General features: G+C 45.8%; 1 protein-coding gene across 3 annotated transcripts in view; it reads left to right on the top strand.

The window, feature by feature from the left end:
• The window catches only part of TPP2 (tripeptidyl peptidase ii), a 176,562-nt gene that overhangs the window by 16,249 nt on the left and 145,040 nt on the right, over positions 1–15,273 (top strand). For 2 of the 3 annotated variants that reach the window (XM_087701392.1, XM_087701391.1), the window contains exons 2-3: positions 13,242–13,320; positions 13,681–13,754. In XM_087701392.1, coding sequence (XP_087557518.1) covers positions 13,242–13,320; positions 13,681–13,754 — 153 coding nt within the window. Of the gene's footprint in view, positions 1–13,241; positions 13,321–13,375; positions 13,395–13,680; positions 13,755–15,273 lie in introns of those variants that run through there. The other variant, XM_087701393.1, reaches the window with a different exon arrangement.

Here is a 15,273-nt window from a genome sequence, read left to right as displayed (position 1 = left end):
CATTTTTGTGGCCATTTATGATGTATTTAGCATTTGTTGCTGGCCGACCAGCATTAAATGCTGGCCGACCTGCATTTTATGCTCCCCACTTTTGTGGCTATTTATAGGGCTCCTCCTCCACAGTCTTCGGTGCTTCAGCCATCAGTGGAGATCCTTCTGGGAGAGAGGAGCCGGTGCTGAGGAGCCCACGCAGCCAGTGACTCACCGTTGTATGCTGCTGTCTCGTGTTCGATATGGATTCCATTTCCCGAGCATACATTTGAGTTCTCATCTGTCTACTGTGTTCATTCTTTCTTTCTTCTGTCTTGTGTTTCAGCATTTATTTCAGCATATTCTTTACGCTTCCATTGCTGCGCCACTTCTGACATATTGGCCACTGTTGAAGGATGCTATGGCCGCGGTGGGCACTGTTCTGGTCCCTCCCAGTCTCCGGGCAGTGAATTGCAACCGCTTGTGTATGCTATGGGACACTGCAAGAAAAAGGCCTGCTTGGTTACGCCTCAACTGCTCGGGCATGCATCCGTTGCACTTTCGATTGAAATGGGGCAATTTTGCAGGGCATTGCTTTTCCTGTGGACAGTTGGGGCATTTTATGGCTGAATGCCCGGAACAGCAACATACCTCCGATGTTAGCCATGCTGCGCCGCCCATGGAAGATATGGTGTGTGATGCCCCGTCGCTGGATGCTATCCACCAGCCCCAAGTTTTGGCCAAAGGTAAACAACAGGTTTCAGGTCTGGATTCCCGCGCCACTGATTGGGTGGAAGTACGTGCAAAAAAAGGCAACAGGGTTGTTGTTGACATGGAAAATACTGTGCCTACTACCTCACAAGATTCCATGCGTACATATATGCGCAGGAAGGAAATGTTGTCTTCCGAGCGCTCTGCTCCTGCTATGGTTTCCTCTGCCCCCCGTCGTCAGCCCGCCAAAAAAATGTATTCGGATCGTCCAAAGGGTCCCCCTGCTAAGCTGGCATTTGATACCAGAGGTAACGTCATTACCCCGTGGGACCGTCGTTATCCCCGTTCCAACTCCAAGCCAGCAGATATGCCGTCTACTTCCAAATCTGCTCCTCAGAACTCTTTTGCCGTGTTGGCGGATTTCTTGGACAACGGAGTCCTGGACATTCTTGCCGACAAAGTCAAATCGAGGCAAGCTGTGCCTCGTACCTGATTTGGTTTTAACTACGCATGAAAATAGCCACGTGGAATGTGCGAGGAATTTGTTCTCGCCATAAGCAACGTGCCATGTGGACTGTATTGCATGAAAATCAGTGGGATGTCCTGTGCGCTGTTGAGCACAAGAGTCACGGTGAAGCCGGAAAAGTGGTGGATTGCAATGGCTTTCGACTGTTCTATGCAGGGACACAGGCCATGCATTATTCGGGAGTGCTCATGATTGTACATGACAAATATCAGCCTGTTCTTATTAAAAATGATGTTCATGGCCGCTTTTTGGTAATTTAAATTTTATTCGAAGGGGAAATCTTATGGTTACTTGGCCTCTATGCTCCGAATGATTCGTTATCTCGTCGGGAGCTTTGGCAGACTTTGCAGACCTCCTTGTCACTTGGCAGACGGGGCTTCTTCATGGGGGATTTCAATATGTGTGTGGATTCTTCCCAGTCCACATCGGAGCATTCGGTAATGGACGCGCCGGAAAGTCGTATGTGGCATGAGTTGGCTCTTGTTGTTCTTAAGCAAGATCTCTGGTCCTGGCTACACCCGTCTTCTACAGGGTTTACTTTCCATTCTGCCCAGTATGCAACAACATGGTCGCGACTGGATCGTATATATATCATGCAGAATGATGATTTTCTTCCCGAGATGCTCGACATCAAAGTTTTGCAGCAATATGCCTTGTCAGACCATTTCCCTCTGCAGCTTGAGCTGCTTGCACAACCCATTGCACCTTTCAAGCAATTTCTGGACCGACTCCCTTTGCGTTTCAACTCGTCTTACCTGAAGCATGCAATCTTTCAGGGCTATATGCAGCAATTGATTGACAGATTCGTCTTGGACTTCCCTTCTCAGGGCACTGCGTCATTTGAAAGATTGCTCTCTAATGTAAAGCGGGTCGCTCGGCAGTATGGGATTTATCATGCCTCTCTTTGTCGGCAGCGTCGCAAGGCAGTAGAGGATCTGCTGGCTTTGGTTCGTTCTTTGCTGGTGGACACTCCGGATGATGCATCTCTGCTCGCACTGGCCATGCGGGTGGCTGATCTTATTAAAGCATTCCAGTTGAAATCATATCAGCAGGCCAAACTGCAACATCTGACGGAGACTTTGCAAGATAGTGCATGTCAGACCCATAAGTTCTTTCGAGCTCTCCATGCCTCTCCTGCTCGAGAAAATATGACCAGACTCGAGGATGCAGAAGGCCACCTTATCCTGGATCCGCAGACTATTGTGCATATGTGCAGGAATTATTTCCGTGACCTTCTCGGTTCCACTTCTCCACCTTCGGCCCAAATTACTCAGGCCCGTTCGGCTTTTTATGACCTGGTCCGCAATCAGCTTCCGCAGGACATGCAAGCTACTATGGAGTCCGATATTTGTGAGGCAGAGGTTATGGACGTCTTGTTACACTTGCCTAAGGATAAAAGCCCGGGTTGGGATGGTCTCACTAATGAGTTCTTTGAAGCTTTTGCTACCCAACTGGTGAAACCTTTGCAGGCTTTGTTTCAGCAGGTGTGGGCCCCAAACATCCAATGCTCTTCGAAGGTTATCCCTGTCCGCACGCAAAATCATAAAAGTATCATCCGCCAGGGATTGGCTAATGAAGTGCTGTCCTGTTGGAAGCGACAGTCCTGCCAACTGAGAAGAGGCTGCCATATGAGATAACATCGAAAGAACTGGATGTGTTGCAAGGGCAAAAAATAGAGGGCTCAAAGGGCACCCTTGTCTGACAGAGCGGGCAAGGACAAATGGCTCAGTAACACCTCCGTTCAGCATGACCCGCGAAGACGCTACAGCGCTAATGGTGTATATTAGACGAGACATCTGAGGACCAAAGCCCATAGCAGACATAAGTTCAGCAACGAAAGACCAGTCCAGATAGTCAAAAGCCTTTTCCAGGTCCAGTTGAATCAGTACGACCTCCTGATTGGAATGCCTGGCATAATCAATTGCCAGTTGAGCATTCAATACATTGTGTAGAATATTTCGGCCCTTAATGAAACCATACTGTAGAGGGTGCACAATGGCCGGGAGATGCCTATGGAGCCGATTCACCATTACTTTGGAAAAGATTTTGTACATTGAACCCATCAAAGAAATTGGGCGCCACTGTGTCAACTTAGATGGCGAAGGAGCTTTTGGAAGCAGTTTAATAAGGCCTTCTTTCCATGAGGAAGGCATGTATGTTGCCAATGCTCACATATTTCTTGCCATTGTTGCCCTGGACTACTACGACTCTGAATGCTCTTACTCAGTCTATTCGTTTCATGTTATGGAAGAAAGACTCATTGCATGCAGGTATTTCCTGGATCTCTTGGTCGCATGCGTGCACCCCCAAACGCATGGGTGGCGGAGCTATTTCAGATGCCCAAACTCACATGCAGGCACTCCGTTGGTCGCTTTTCCGCGCCATGTGCTCGGATCATCATCCATGGGTCGATATAGCCCGTTATTTCCTTGAGGGCCATGGGCTTCTACATGGCAATACCCAAATCCGGAGTTCTTGGTGGCATGTTCTTAATGCTGATTCGCGGTTCTCCAGTTCTTCTTCGTCGCTGCTTACTAATTTGGTGTGTTCCTGGAAACAGGTCCTCCAGAAGGCTCAGTGGCATCCAGCAGGGGATCGCTTAGCTACTAACTCTTTTCAATTTGAGTTGCTGGCAGTCTCGCGTTTACTTGCATGGGATGGTAAACATGGCCTTAGACCACAATCCCATGTATAAATTTGTAAAGCAATGAAAATGTCTACTTTATCATACTTGATTTTTAACTTAAAGGAGCATGAAGATTCTTTTTTAGATACTTTACCTAACAAGTTACCACCAGAGAGGCTAGAATATCATCACATTGACCACATTTCTTGGAGCTCACCTACAACTAGGTTACTACCAAAGCTTCTGCTAACCAAGTGTATCATATTTTGATTAAAGATCGTCAATGGCTCGTCACCAAAGCGAATGCTTTATGGGGATTACGTAAATCACGGTCATGGTGAAGGGAAACTGTGATGGCGGGCTGGTTGAACAAGACACCCTTCAAATGTAAAGTCTTTCTTTGGAGAATGATGATTGGTGGTCTTCCGCTTGCTTCGGCTCTTTCCAAGCGACGAATCTCCAATGGCCACTGTTTCTTTTGCACCACTGCTGTGGAATCCGCCCGCCACCGATTTATTTCTTGCCCCATTGCAAAGAAAGTCTGGTTATTTTTGTCGGCTGTTTGGCAAGGAGTGGTTGGTTTCACCCTGCGTCCCTTTGATTGGGTTTTCGGGCAGCCCAAATACCCCGCTCCTGCACAGCCACATATGAAGCTCGTGTATCATTTTCTTTGATATTGGGGCTGCTGGCATAACTGGACCATTTGGAATGCTTTTCTTTTTGACTCCGCCTATAATGTTCAGCGGCATATTGCGAGGCTTAAGGGCCTCTTGTATTGGCAATTGGATCTTCTCCGGCATTCTGATTTGCTCTCTAGGGAGGACTTACGTCCCTGGCATATGGCAATTTCCTCTGCATCTTTGCCATGACGTTGTAACTTGTAGTACTTAGAACCTCTTCACATGATGACTTAGATTGTCGTCATGTATCTTGTAATCAAGTAATCTTGTACTTTTTTCGTAATTAATACAATTACCTTTTACGAAAAAAAAAAAAAGAGAGAGAAAGAAAGTTATATTAACGTCTACAACAGGCCAAGTTGGCCTATGAGACCAAAATGTTGCATACAAATGTCTGAGAGAGAGAGAGAGTGAGCTTCAGTGAGAGAGCAAGAGAGTGAGAAACAGAGAGGGAGGATAGAAACATGGCTGGGCTGGATATGGCTTTCATCGACCAGACGGTGGCAGCCCTTGGTCTGGATTCTGATACGGAGGAACTGGAGGATATGGTTCCTTGCACAGAGGAGATGCATCTCGGTTCTGACTTTCCGCCTGGGGGCAAACGCTCCAAGCATATTTCTGACGAGACAATGGGTCATCAGGAATGTTCCTATGCGCAGGTGGCCTTTGATTCTGGGGATTCGTAGGAGATTGACTGAGAACATTTGCTGGAGTTTGCCAATACTCTGCTTGGCGATTATGTCCAGCATAATCATGAAGCTTTTTCTGACGCGGGAACGGAAGAAGTTCTGAAAGCCACGGTGGACCCGAAAACTGTCTTGCTCTCTTTTTCGGTGTTTTATGACCGCGCGGTTATACTCTTCTTCACTGGCAGAATCCCAGTGCTTTCCCATATTCGCCAGTGGCTGCACCATTTACTACAAGGGGAGTGTGTTGAGGAGATCTTTCTTGGGCCCCGAGGCTTCTATGAGGTGCTGCTGAAATCGGAGAAGCATCGGGCTGAGCTCCTGTCCAAATTGCCATTGTTCTTTGATCGCCGTTTGGTCCATGTTGTGCCATGGCGCCATATGGCAGACTTTCAGTGCCTGCTTCAATGTGAATGCCCGGTGTCGGTTGAAGTGGAAAATTGTCCGGTTGTCTATTGGCCATTGTTAAAGGATGCCATGGCCGTAGTGGGAACGGTGCTGGTTCCCCCAAGCCTAAGGGCCATGAATCGCAACCGTTTGTGTATGTTATGGGACACTGCTAGGAAAAGGCCTGCGTGGCTTCGCCTTAATTGCTCTGGCATGCATCCTTTGCACTTTCACTTGAAATGGGGCAACTTTGCAGGACACTGCTTTTCGTGTGGAAAATTGGGGCATTTCATGGCCGAATGCCCAGAGTGGCAACCGTCTTGAAAAGATGCGCATGTTGTGCTGCCTATGGATGATATGGTGCTCGATGCTCCGTCACAGGAGGCCACCCAACCACCTAATGTGTTGGATAAAGGCAAACAACAGGCCCTGGGTTTGGATTCCCGTAACAATGACTGGCTCAAGGCTCGTCCCAAAAAAAGGTAAAAAGTAGGATACTGGCCTGGCGGATTCTGGGCCTAATGTTTCGCAGGTTCCGTGCGCACGTATATGCACAGGAAAGAAATGTTCTCTTCACAGCATGCTGCGCGTGCTATGGTTCCTTCCGCCCCCCGTAATCAGTCTAGGAGGAAAGTATATACAGACGGTCCAAAGGGCCCACCTGCTAAGTTGGCGTTTGATACGAGAGGTAATGTGATTACATCCTGGGATTGTCGTTATCCCTGTTCCACTCCCAAGGCAGTGGATATTCCATCTATCTCTAAAGCAAGCCGTCAGAATTCTTTTGCAGTGTTAGTAGATTTTTTGGATGAAGGTGTCCTGGATATTCTAGCAGACAAGGTTAAATCGAGGCAAGCAGTGCCTCGTTCCTGATTTTCTTTTTGAAGATATACGAAGATAGCCACGTGGAATGTGCGAGGCATTTGTTCTCGCCATAAGCAACATGCCATGTGGACTGTCTTGCATGAGAATTAGTGGGATGTCTCGTGGGCGTGAGCACAAGAGTCACGGCGAAGCAGGAAAAGTTGTGGATTGCCATGGGTTTCGCTTGTTTATACAGGGACACATGCTATGCACTATTCTGGCATGCTTATGATTGTCCATGAGAAATACCAGCCTGTTCTTATTAAAAATGATGTTCAAGGCCGTTTTGTGGTAATCAAAGTTTTATTTGAAGGGGAGATCTTATGGTTGCTGGGTCTCTATGCCCCGAATGACCCTTCATCCTGACGGGATCTTTGGAAGACTCTGCAGAGCTCCATGTCACTTCGCAGAAGGGGTTTTTTGATGGGGGATTTCATTGTGTGTGTTGACTCTTCTCAGTCCACTTTGGGGCATTCGGTGATGGATGCTCCGGAAAGTCAGGTGTGGAATGCCTTTTCTCTTGAGGTACTTAAGCAAGATCTATGGTCTTGGCTCCACCCTTCTTCTACAGGGTTTACTTTTCATTCCGCACAATATGCAACTACATGGTCGCGGTTGGACCGAATGTATATCATGCAGGATGATGATTTTCTTCCTGAGATGCTGGAAATGAAAGTCTTGCAGCAATATGCCTTGTTGGACCATTTCCCTCTCCAGCTTGAGATACTTGCACAACCCATTGCACCTTTTATGCAGTTGTTGGATAGACTCCCTTTACGTTTCAACTCGTCTTATCTGAAGCATCCAATCTTTCAGGGCTGTATGCAGCAATTGATTGAGAGGTTTTTATTGGACTTCGCCTCTGAGGGCTCGCCTTCCTTTGAACGACTGCTTTCTAATGTGCAGCGGGTTGCTTGGCAGTATGGGATCCATCATGCCTCTATTTGTCGGCGCCGTCGCCACGCAGCGGAGGACATACTGACCTTGGTTCGTTCGCTGCTGGCGGATATCCAAGATGATGAATTTCTGCTGTCACTGGCAAGGTGTTTGGCTGATCTTATTAAAGAATTTTAGTTGAAATCTTATCAGCAGGCCAAAGTGCATAACTTGACTGACAATTTGCAAGATAGTGCTTGTCAGACTCATAAGTTCTTTTGCGCCTTGCTTGTATCTCCTGCTCGAGAAAATATGACTAGACTCCAGGATTCAGAAGGTCAAATGGTCACTGATCCGCAAACCATTGTCAATATGTGCAGGAATTATTTTCTGGATCTTCTTGGTTCTTCTTCGTCGCCTTCTGACCAGGTTACGAATGCACGCTCGGTCTTCTATGATCTGGTCCGCCATCAGGTTCCACTTGATATGCAAGCTACTTTGGAGGCAGATATTTGTGAGGAGGAGGTTATGGATGTTTTGTTACACCTGCCTAGGGATAAAAGTCTTGGTTGGGATGGTCTCACCAATGAATTCTTTGAGAGCTCGGCTACCCAACTGGTGAAGCCATTGGCGGCTATGTTTCAGCAGGTGTGGGAAACAGGAGTCATGCCTTCCTCATGGAAAGAAGGCCTTATCAAACTGCTTCCAAAGGTTCCATCTCCGTCAATGTTGCAACTTTGGAGACCAATTTCTTTGATGGGTTCGATGTATAAAATCTTTTCCAAAGTGCTGGCGAATCGGCTCCACAAGCACCTTCCAGCTATTGTGCATCCTCTTCAATATGGTTTCATTAAGGGCCGCAACATTCTGCATAATATCTTAAACGTGCAAATGGCTATCGACTATGCAAGGCACTCTAGTCAGAAAGTGGTATTGATTCAATTGGATTTGGAAAAGGCTTTTGACTGTTTAGATTGGTCCTTCATTGCAGAACTTATGTCTGCTATGGGTTTTGGTACTTGGATGTCCCGATTGATCTACACCATTAGTGCTGCGGCTTCTTCGCGCGTTATGCTCAATGGTGGTGTTACAGAGCCATTTGTCCTTGTACGCTCGGTGAGACAGGGTTGCCCGTTGAGTCCTCTCTTCTTTGCCCTGGCAACCCACCCGGTTCTTTCAATGCTATCTTCAATGGCAGCTTCTACTCAGTTGGCCGGATTGTCTCTTCCTCTGGGACGGCACTTCATTAGCCAATCTTTGGCTGATGATAGCTTTATGATTTTGCGTGCGGACAAGGATAACATTCGCAAGGCATTAGATGTTTGGACGCTATTTGGTCATGCTTTTGGTCTTCGTATCAATGCCTTCAAATCCGCCCTTCTCAGTTGCACGGAGTCTGATTTACAGTCATTGGGCTGGCAGGGTCAGGTTGTTCCCATGGCTCCATTGTCAGGCATCTTGGGTATCCGTTGGGTGTTGATGTTTGGCCAAAGCAATTCCTGGAGTGGATTTCACAGAAACTGGCAGCTAAGTTTATGTATTGGAAGTCGCAAGCGTGGCCCTTCCATGTCCGCCTCAAAGTGGCTCAGACAATTATGCTACCAATGCTCACATATTTCTTGCCATTGCTGCCGTGGTCTCCTACTACTTTGAAGGTTCTCACTCGTCCCATTCGTTTCATGTTATGGAAGAAGGATTCATTGCACGCAGGTATTTCGTGGATCTCCTGGTCACATGCATGTATCCCCAAACGCCTGGGTGGTGGAGCTATTTTGGATGTCGAAACTCATATGCTGGCACTTCGTTGCTCTCTCTTTCGCACCATGTGTGGGGATCCTCACCTGTGGGCCATTATAGCCCGTTATTTTCTTGAGGACAATGGGCTTCGGCATGGTAATACACAACTTCGGGGCTCCTGGTGGCATGTCCTTAATGCAGACTCTCGGTTTTCCAGTCCGTCCTCCTCTCTGTTACTGCATTTGGTCAACTCCTGGAAAATGGTGCTTCAAAAGGCGCGTTGGCATCCAGCGGAGGACCGCTTGCATACTAACTCCTTTCAACTGGAATTGTTGGCAGTGTCGAGATTACTTTCATGGGAAGACAAACATGAGCTCAGACCAAAATTTAACCGCATGGCCCGGTTGGGTGTGACTTCAGTTGTGGATGCCACCCTTGCCAGTCGTAATGTCTTCACATCGTTTCGTATTGCCAGGAGACTTTTCAGAATCCCGCGGGGATATCGTGATTTGTGGAAACAGTTCTTGTTAGTGCTTCAGAGCAAGCAACCCTTTCGTGCCATTGCTGTGGATCGTCCTTGGCAGGTCTGGGACCTTGATGGCCGGTTGAGTCTGGAAAAGGCCACTGCTAATTAGGTGTATCATCTTCTGATTAAGGATCATCAATGGCTGGGGGTTAAAGCTAATAATGTCTGGGGATTGCGGAAATCTCAGTCATGGTGGAAGGCAACTGTGATGGAGGGCTGGTTGAATAAGACACCGTTCAAATGTAAGGTCTTTCTTTGGCGGGTGATGATTGGTGGTCTTCCTCTTGCCTCGGCCCTTTCCAAGCGTCGAATCTCGAACGGCAATTGTTTCTTCTGCACCACCCTTGTGGAATCGCCCTGACATAGATTTATTTCTTGCCCGCTTGCTAAGAATATCTGGTCGCTCTTGTTACAGATTTGGCGCGCGGTGGTGGGGTTCTCACTAACCCCTTTTGATTGGGTTTTTGCACGCCCAAAATACCCCACACCGCCACAGTTGCATATGAAGATCTTATTCCACTTTCTGAGATACTGGGGATGCTGGCACAATTGGACCACTCGGAATGCATTTCTTTTTGATTCCGCCTCTAATGTACTGAGACACATTGCCCGGCTTAAAGGTCTCTTGCATTGGCAGATAGATCTCATTCGGCACTCGGACTTGCTCCCTCAGGAGGACTTACTTCCCTGGCATATGGCAATTTCCTCTAGGTCTTCGCCATGACTTGTGTAACTTTTTCGTGGCTTTGTACTGGGATTCTACAAAAGAGAGAGAGAGAGAGAGAGAGAGAGAGAGAGAGAGAGAGATTACACGCGATGGCTTAGAGCCATCGTGTATCTTGTAACCATGTAAACCTGTACCTTTTTTTTTTCGTAATTAATACAATTACCTTTTACGAAAAAAGAGAGGGGGGGGGGGGGCAGGATGGTTCAGGCCACAGCCAGGCCAGGGTGCAAGTGATGCATAGGCCAGGGCAGTGCAGCCATATCCGGGAGGGCTGAGGCTGGGTAGGGGCAGGGGCAGGGGCAGAGGGTGGGGTAGGTGGAGGTAGGGTGGGGCATGGAGAGAGAGAGAGAGAGAGAGAGCAAAAGATGAAGGAAATCTGCAATGACTGAAGAAGAATGCTGAACACAAAGGAGAGGACTGATCAGTCCCTGCACGCAGCCCAAGGTGTTAGTGAGGGCACTGAATCAGGCTTAAATGATGACAGCAACACCAACGGTGTTGGTGGTGAAGACCGAGAGTAGGCATCCTGCTGTCCATGCTGGAGACAGAGGAGACTGCAGCCACCTGATGGAGCATCTGTGAAGCAAAGGAAGGAGTGATCTGCCAGCCAGAATGTCAGCTATATATAGTTGGAAACTCAAAAGCTGTCCAATCTGATGCTGGCCCACCAGCCTTGGCTGGTCCGACTGCAATAATTGCAGTCCGACTGCTGTAGAAAACTGCCCTCATGATGACATCCATTGACATGGCAGTCTTGGGGCAGTCGCCAGGTTGTAGGGGGTAGAAACTGACATGCAGAGGCTGGCCGCTGCACAAACTCTAAACTGCCTAACAAACCTAGAAAAAAACATAGTCAAAGCTCCTATGTCTCCGTCGGACTCTGATGGAGCTCACAATAGGAGATGACAGACTGACAGCCTAAAATAGGCAGGCTAAAATCACCTTGCTGGAATTTTGTAGCGTGTGCTTATGTTAGTGTTCCAGTTTTTTTTTGGGGGAGGGTATTACTGTAGAGTGTAGTCTCCAGTTTGCTTGCTCACCAATTTCCAAGTTATCTTTTTGCGTCTTGTTTGGCTCCATTTCTCTCTCTAGCTGCTCGCACATCATCCAGTCTTCATGCGACTATTTGTAGCTTGCCATCTATCAGCATAGTTTCAGCTTTATATTTGTGTCTACTATTGGCCTTGCCATTTGGGCCTTGGCTCTTTCATGATATATACTTCAGCCGTCAAACATTTATGGCTCGAGTCTTTATACTTTTGTAGTAGTATGTACTTAGCTTGCAGGTCTAGAGTGTGCTCTTAGAGTGTCTTTGAATACTTGTGGAGTTGTTTACTTCAAAATCATGAAAAAATCCCAAGTTCACCTATTTTAAAATCTCCTTGTTCTTGGTAGCTATGCCTTCAACAATCGTAAACATTGGATGCAATGTTAAAAACACAATAAATGACAATGGAGCAATGAAAGACACAGTGCACAAATTGTAAACGGGAATAGGGACCCGCTGTGATCATCAAAGAGGGGCACCAATGCACGGGCTCCAGAGGCTCTGCCTGTCCACACCAAGAATAAGCAAGTGCAAGACAATAAATGAGGCCAGACACCCTCCTTTCTTTAAACAGAAAGGTGGGACAAAGAATCTGCCATGAATTAGGATTTGGGTACCTATGAACTTGTGAGATGACCTACAAGTTTATATGGTGGATCAGCTTATGTCCCTGCATTTGTGACATTTAATAATCTTAGATTTTGGAAGTCGAAGAAAGCCTTTTAGTGTCTAAGGATAGCTAGTGTTTATGTCAGGATACTATCAGAGGAATCAGTCAACTTTTTTGACAGGTGGTATTCCTACTTGTTAAGCAGTCTTGGTCTTTCAAAGTGGCACATGTCCATCTTGGTGCAATTAGCATCATCTCTCTTTTAGAGACTAGCATAAGCACACGCCTTCGTCTTTCACCAAAATGTTTTAGATAGTTTGGTAGACACATCTAATGAGAGATTTAGCCTATCCCAGGTGCACATGTTCAAAGCAGTTCAGATTCACACACCATTAAAGTGGTTAGCTGGTACTTGGATTGTATAAATTTTTTGTTTATTGTTTGCTCTAGGAGGCTTTCCTTGTTAACACAGTGGCTTATTTATTGACACATTATGTTGTAGGCCAAAGTTTGTTAGTCCATGTTGCATCCTGGTATGCAGGTGCTGTCACATGATTGCTGTGCATATTTGCCAGACTTAGTGGCAGACCATGAAGATGTACCACTCAATTTGATCCTTTTTCTAGCTATGCTGATGCTGTAGCATTATGCCTTGTTGCCAGACTTGGTCGCTGATCATACAGATAGTCTACTCAATTTGATCTGAATATGTCTATTCAATTAACTCATGTAATGTACAGTTAATACTCTAGGTAGCATGAAAGAGTTGGTTTAAAAGTATGGCAAACATCACCTACTAATTTGAGTTTGTGCCTATATCCACTCTTGGTAAATTTCAATCTATTTGGGAATCAGCAGTTCTAAGACAGGTTTGATATGCATTGATGTACTTTTTCTGTTTTTGACCTTTACGTTTTGAGACTCAGTACATAAGCTGTGATGTGATCTGATGTGCATTCGTGTGGTTTCTTTGACTGCTCAACGGTCTTGATTGCCGTAACTGCAATGATAACAGGGGACAATTCAATTCTGTGCCTTGATTTGTTGGAAATATGTACCCCATTCCACCCATTCCTTTCAGGAATCAGTTGTAACTTAAATGAAGGGCAGGAATATAAACTTCTCCATTAGGGGTTTGTTGGCTCTATGATGATGTAAATTCTGAGGTTTTGAGATGATTGCATCATGCCATGTTGTCTATGATTCACAATTGAGTTGGTTGCATGCTTACTATCTGATTATTAATCCCTGTACATTTTAATGGCAGATTCTGGTGTTGATCCGGCAGCAGCAGGGCTCCAGAAAACATCAGATGGGAAACCTAAGATTTTGGACATCCTTGATTGGTCAGTGTGGTGAAACCCTTGATCTGTTTGTTAGATGTGTGGTCAAACCCTAAGATTTTGGACATCCTTGATTGGTCAGTGCAGTCAAACCCTTGTTCTGTTTGTCAGATGGGAAACCTAAGATTTTGGACATCCGTCATTGGTCAGTGTGGTCAAACCGTTGTTCTTGTTGTTAGATGTGGGCTTTTGGGAGATGACATTTGCAGTCAATGTAGAGCATTAAAAACACTATTGTTACAGTCAAAAAGTGTCACCCTAAGGTCAACTGACTTTAAGAAACCAGATTTGGAACCAGTTCAGATTCTTGGTGTGATTTATATTGGATATCAATCACTTTGTTTGGTTTCATCCTTTGCTCAGCACTGGAAGTGGCGACGTAGATACATCAGTTATTGTGAAAGCAGACAATAAGGGCTTTATCAAAGGAGCTTCTGGTACGTGTTTAAAAAAATAAAAGTTCATGTTTATATGAGAGAGATAAAAAAGAGAGTCATATTGATGTCTACTAAGGCTAGATGCCTTGACATGAGAGAGAGAGAGAGAGAGAGAGAGAGAGAGTGTGTGTGTGTGTGTGTTGGGTTATCCTATTGGTGTGGATGTAGTTGCCCGTACCTTGCTTGATTGGATGTCATCCCATATTCATGATCGGTTCATGTATTGGAAATCTCAAGGCTGGTCTCTTCATGTGAGACTTAAAGTTGCTCAATGCATCATGATTAGTATGATCTCGTTTTTTCTGCCATTGCTGAGTGCGTTTGGAGTTTTGTTTCCTGTGTGTGGTTCTCGGTGACTCAGCAGCGGATTTCAGCCTGTTTGTGGATTATGGGAAGGATGACTTCTAGGTCTGCTTTGCAATCAGATTATTCCTGCATTTTCCATTTCCTTAGACGGACAGCTCTATGGTATAATTTGCGTACTCGGAATGCTTTTATTTATTATTTGGCCTCAGGTATCCATGGTAATGTGGCCTATGTTCGTGATTTAGTGTTATGGTAGATCTCCTCTATGGTTTTAGCTGATCTGGTTCTTCCAGACATTGCTACTCCCTGGCTGGATATTGTTTGCTCCACACCAACTGTCCTTTCAGTGTAATATTTGTGTGTTAGAGTCTTTGTCATTTGTGTCTGCTCTTTTTTTCATAGCTGACCAAAGTAAATATTGCTACTTAATTCAATTATCTTCATGAAAAAAAGAGAGAGTAAGAGTGTTTGTGTGTGTTATATGGCCTATGAGACCAGACTGATCAGACCAATACATACAATGAAGTGCATCTCTCATGTGGAAAGGTAAGATATAAGCATATCAAAGTAGAGTTGGGCCATACTCTTTAAGTGTCTCCCTTAGATGGAAATTCAACTCTATGTGGTTGAGCCCTGAGGTGCCTCAACGTCTGTCTCTTGTGGTGCTCAATGATAGCATTGATCTATTAGCAGTTGTTGGCTGACCTGACATATTTTATGGGATTATTTGTGCCTATTTATTTTGGGCTCCTCCTCCTCAGTTGGTTAGTTCACCACTTGGTGGTCTCATGGAGAGAGGAGCCGGTGCTGGTGCCCACGCAGCCAGTGACTCACTGTTGTATGCGACAGTCTCGTGTTTGATATATGGATTCCATTTCCCGAGCATCTTTCCCTTTCTCTTTTGTCTTGTGTTTCGGCAATTTATTATAGCATATGTTTACGCTTCCATTGATGCTCCACTTCTGACATGGTATTAGATTCTAGGATTTGTGCTCTTGCTGTGTTTTCTTGTTGATTTCAGGACTGTTTTCACCCTTGCTGATTAGGTGACTGCTGTTCCATATAGGCGACCTATTTTACCTGTGTTTTCTGTAGATTTGCCATCGCCTGCTGTCTACAGCTCCTTTATTGCCTGCGTTTTCAGTTTTCAGGCTGCTGTGACAGTTTTTCAGACTATTTGTGGCAATATTCAGCTTATGTTTTGGTGTTCCTG

The sequence above is a fragment of the Lygodium microphyllum genome, chromosome 20, assembly GCF_053477565.2.
Source record: "Lygodium microphyllum isolate KBCC chromosome 20, Lygodium_microphyllum_v1.1.10, whole genome shotgun sequence".
NCBI classification, from domain to species: Eukaryota; Viridiplantae; Streptophyta; class Polypodiopsida; order Schizaeales; family Lygodiaceae; genus Lygodium; species Lygodium microphyllum.
The sequence above is the reverse complement of the archived record's forward strand: the minus strand, read 5'-3'. Positions and strand labels throughout refer to the sequence as shown.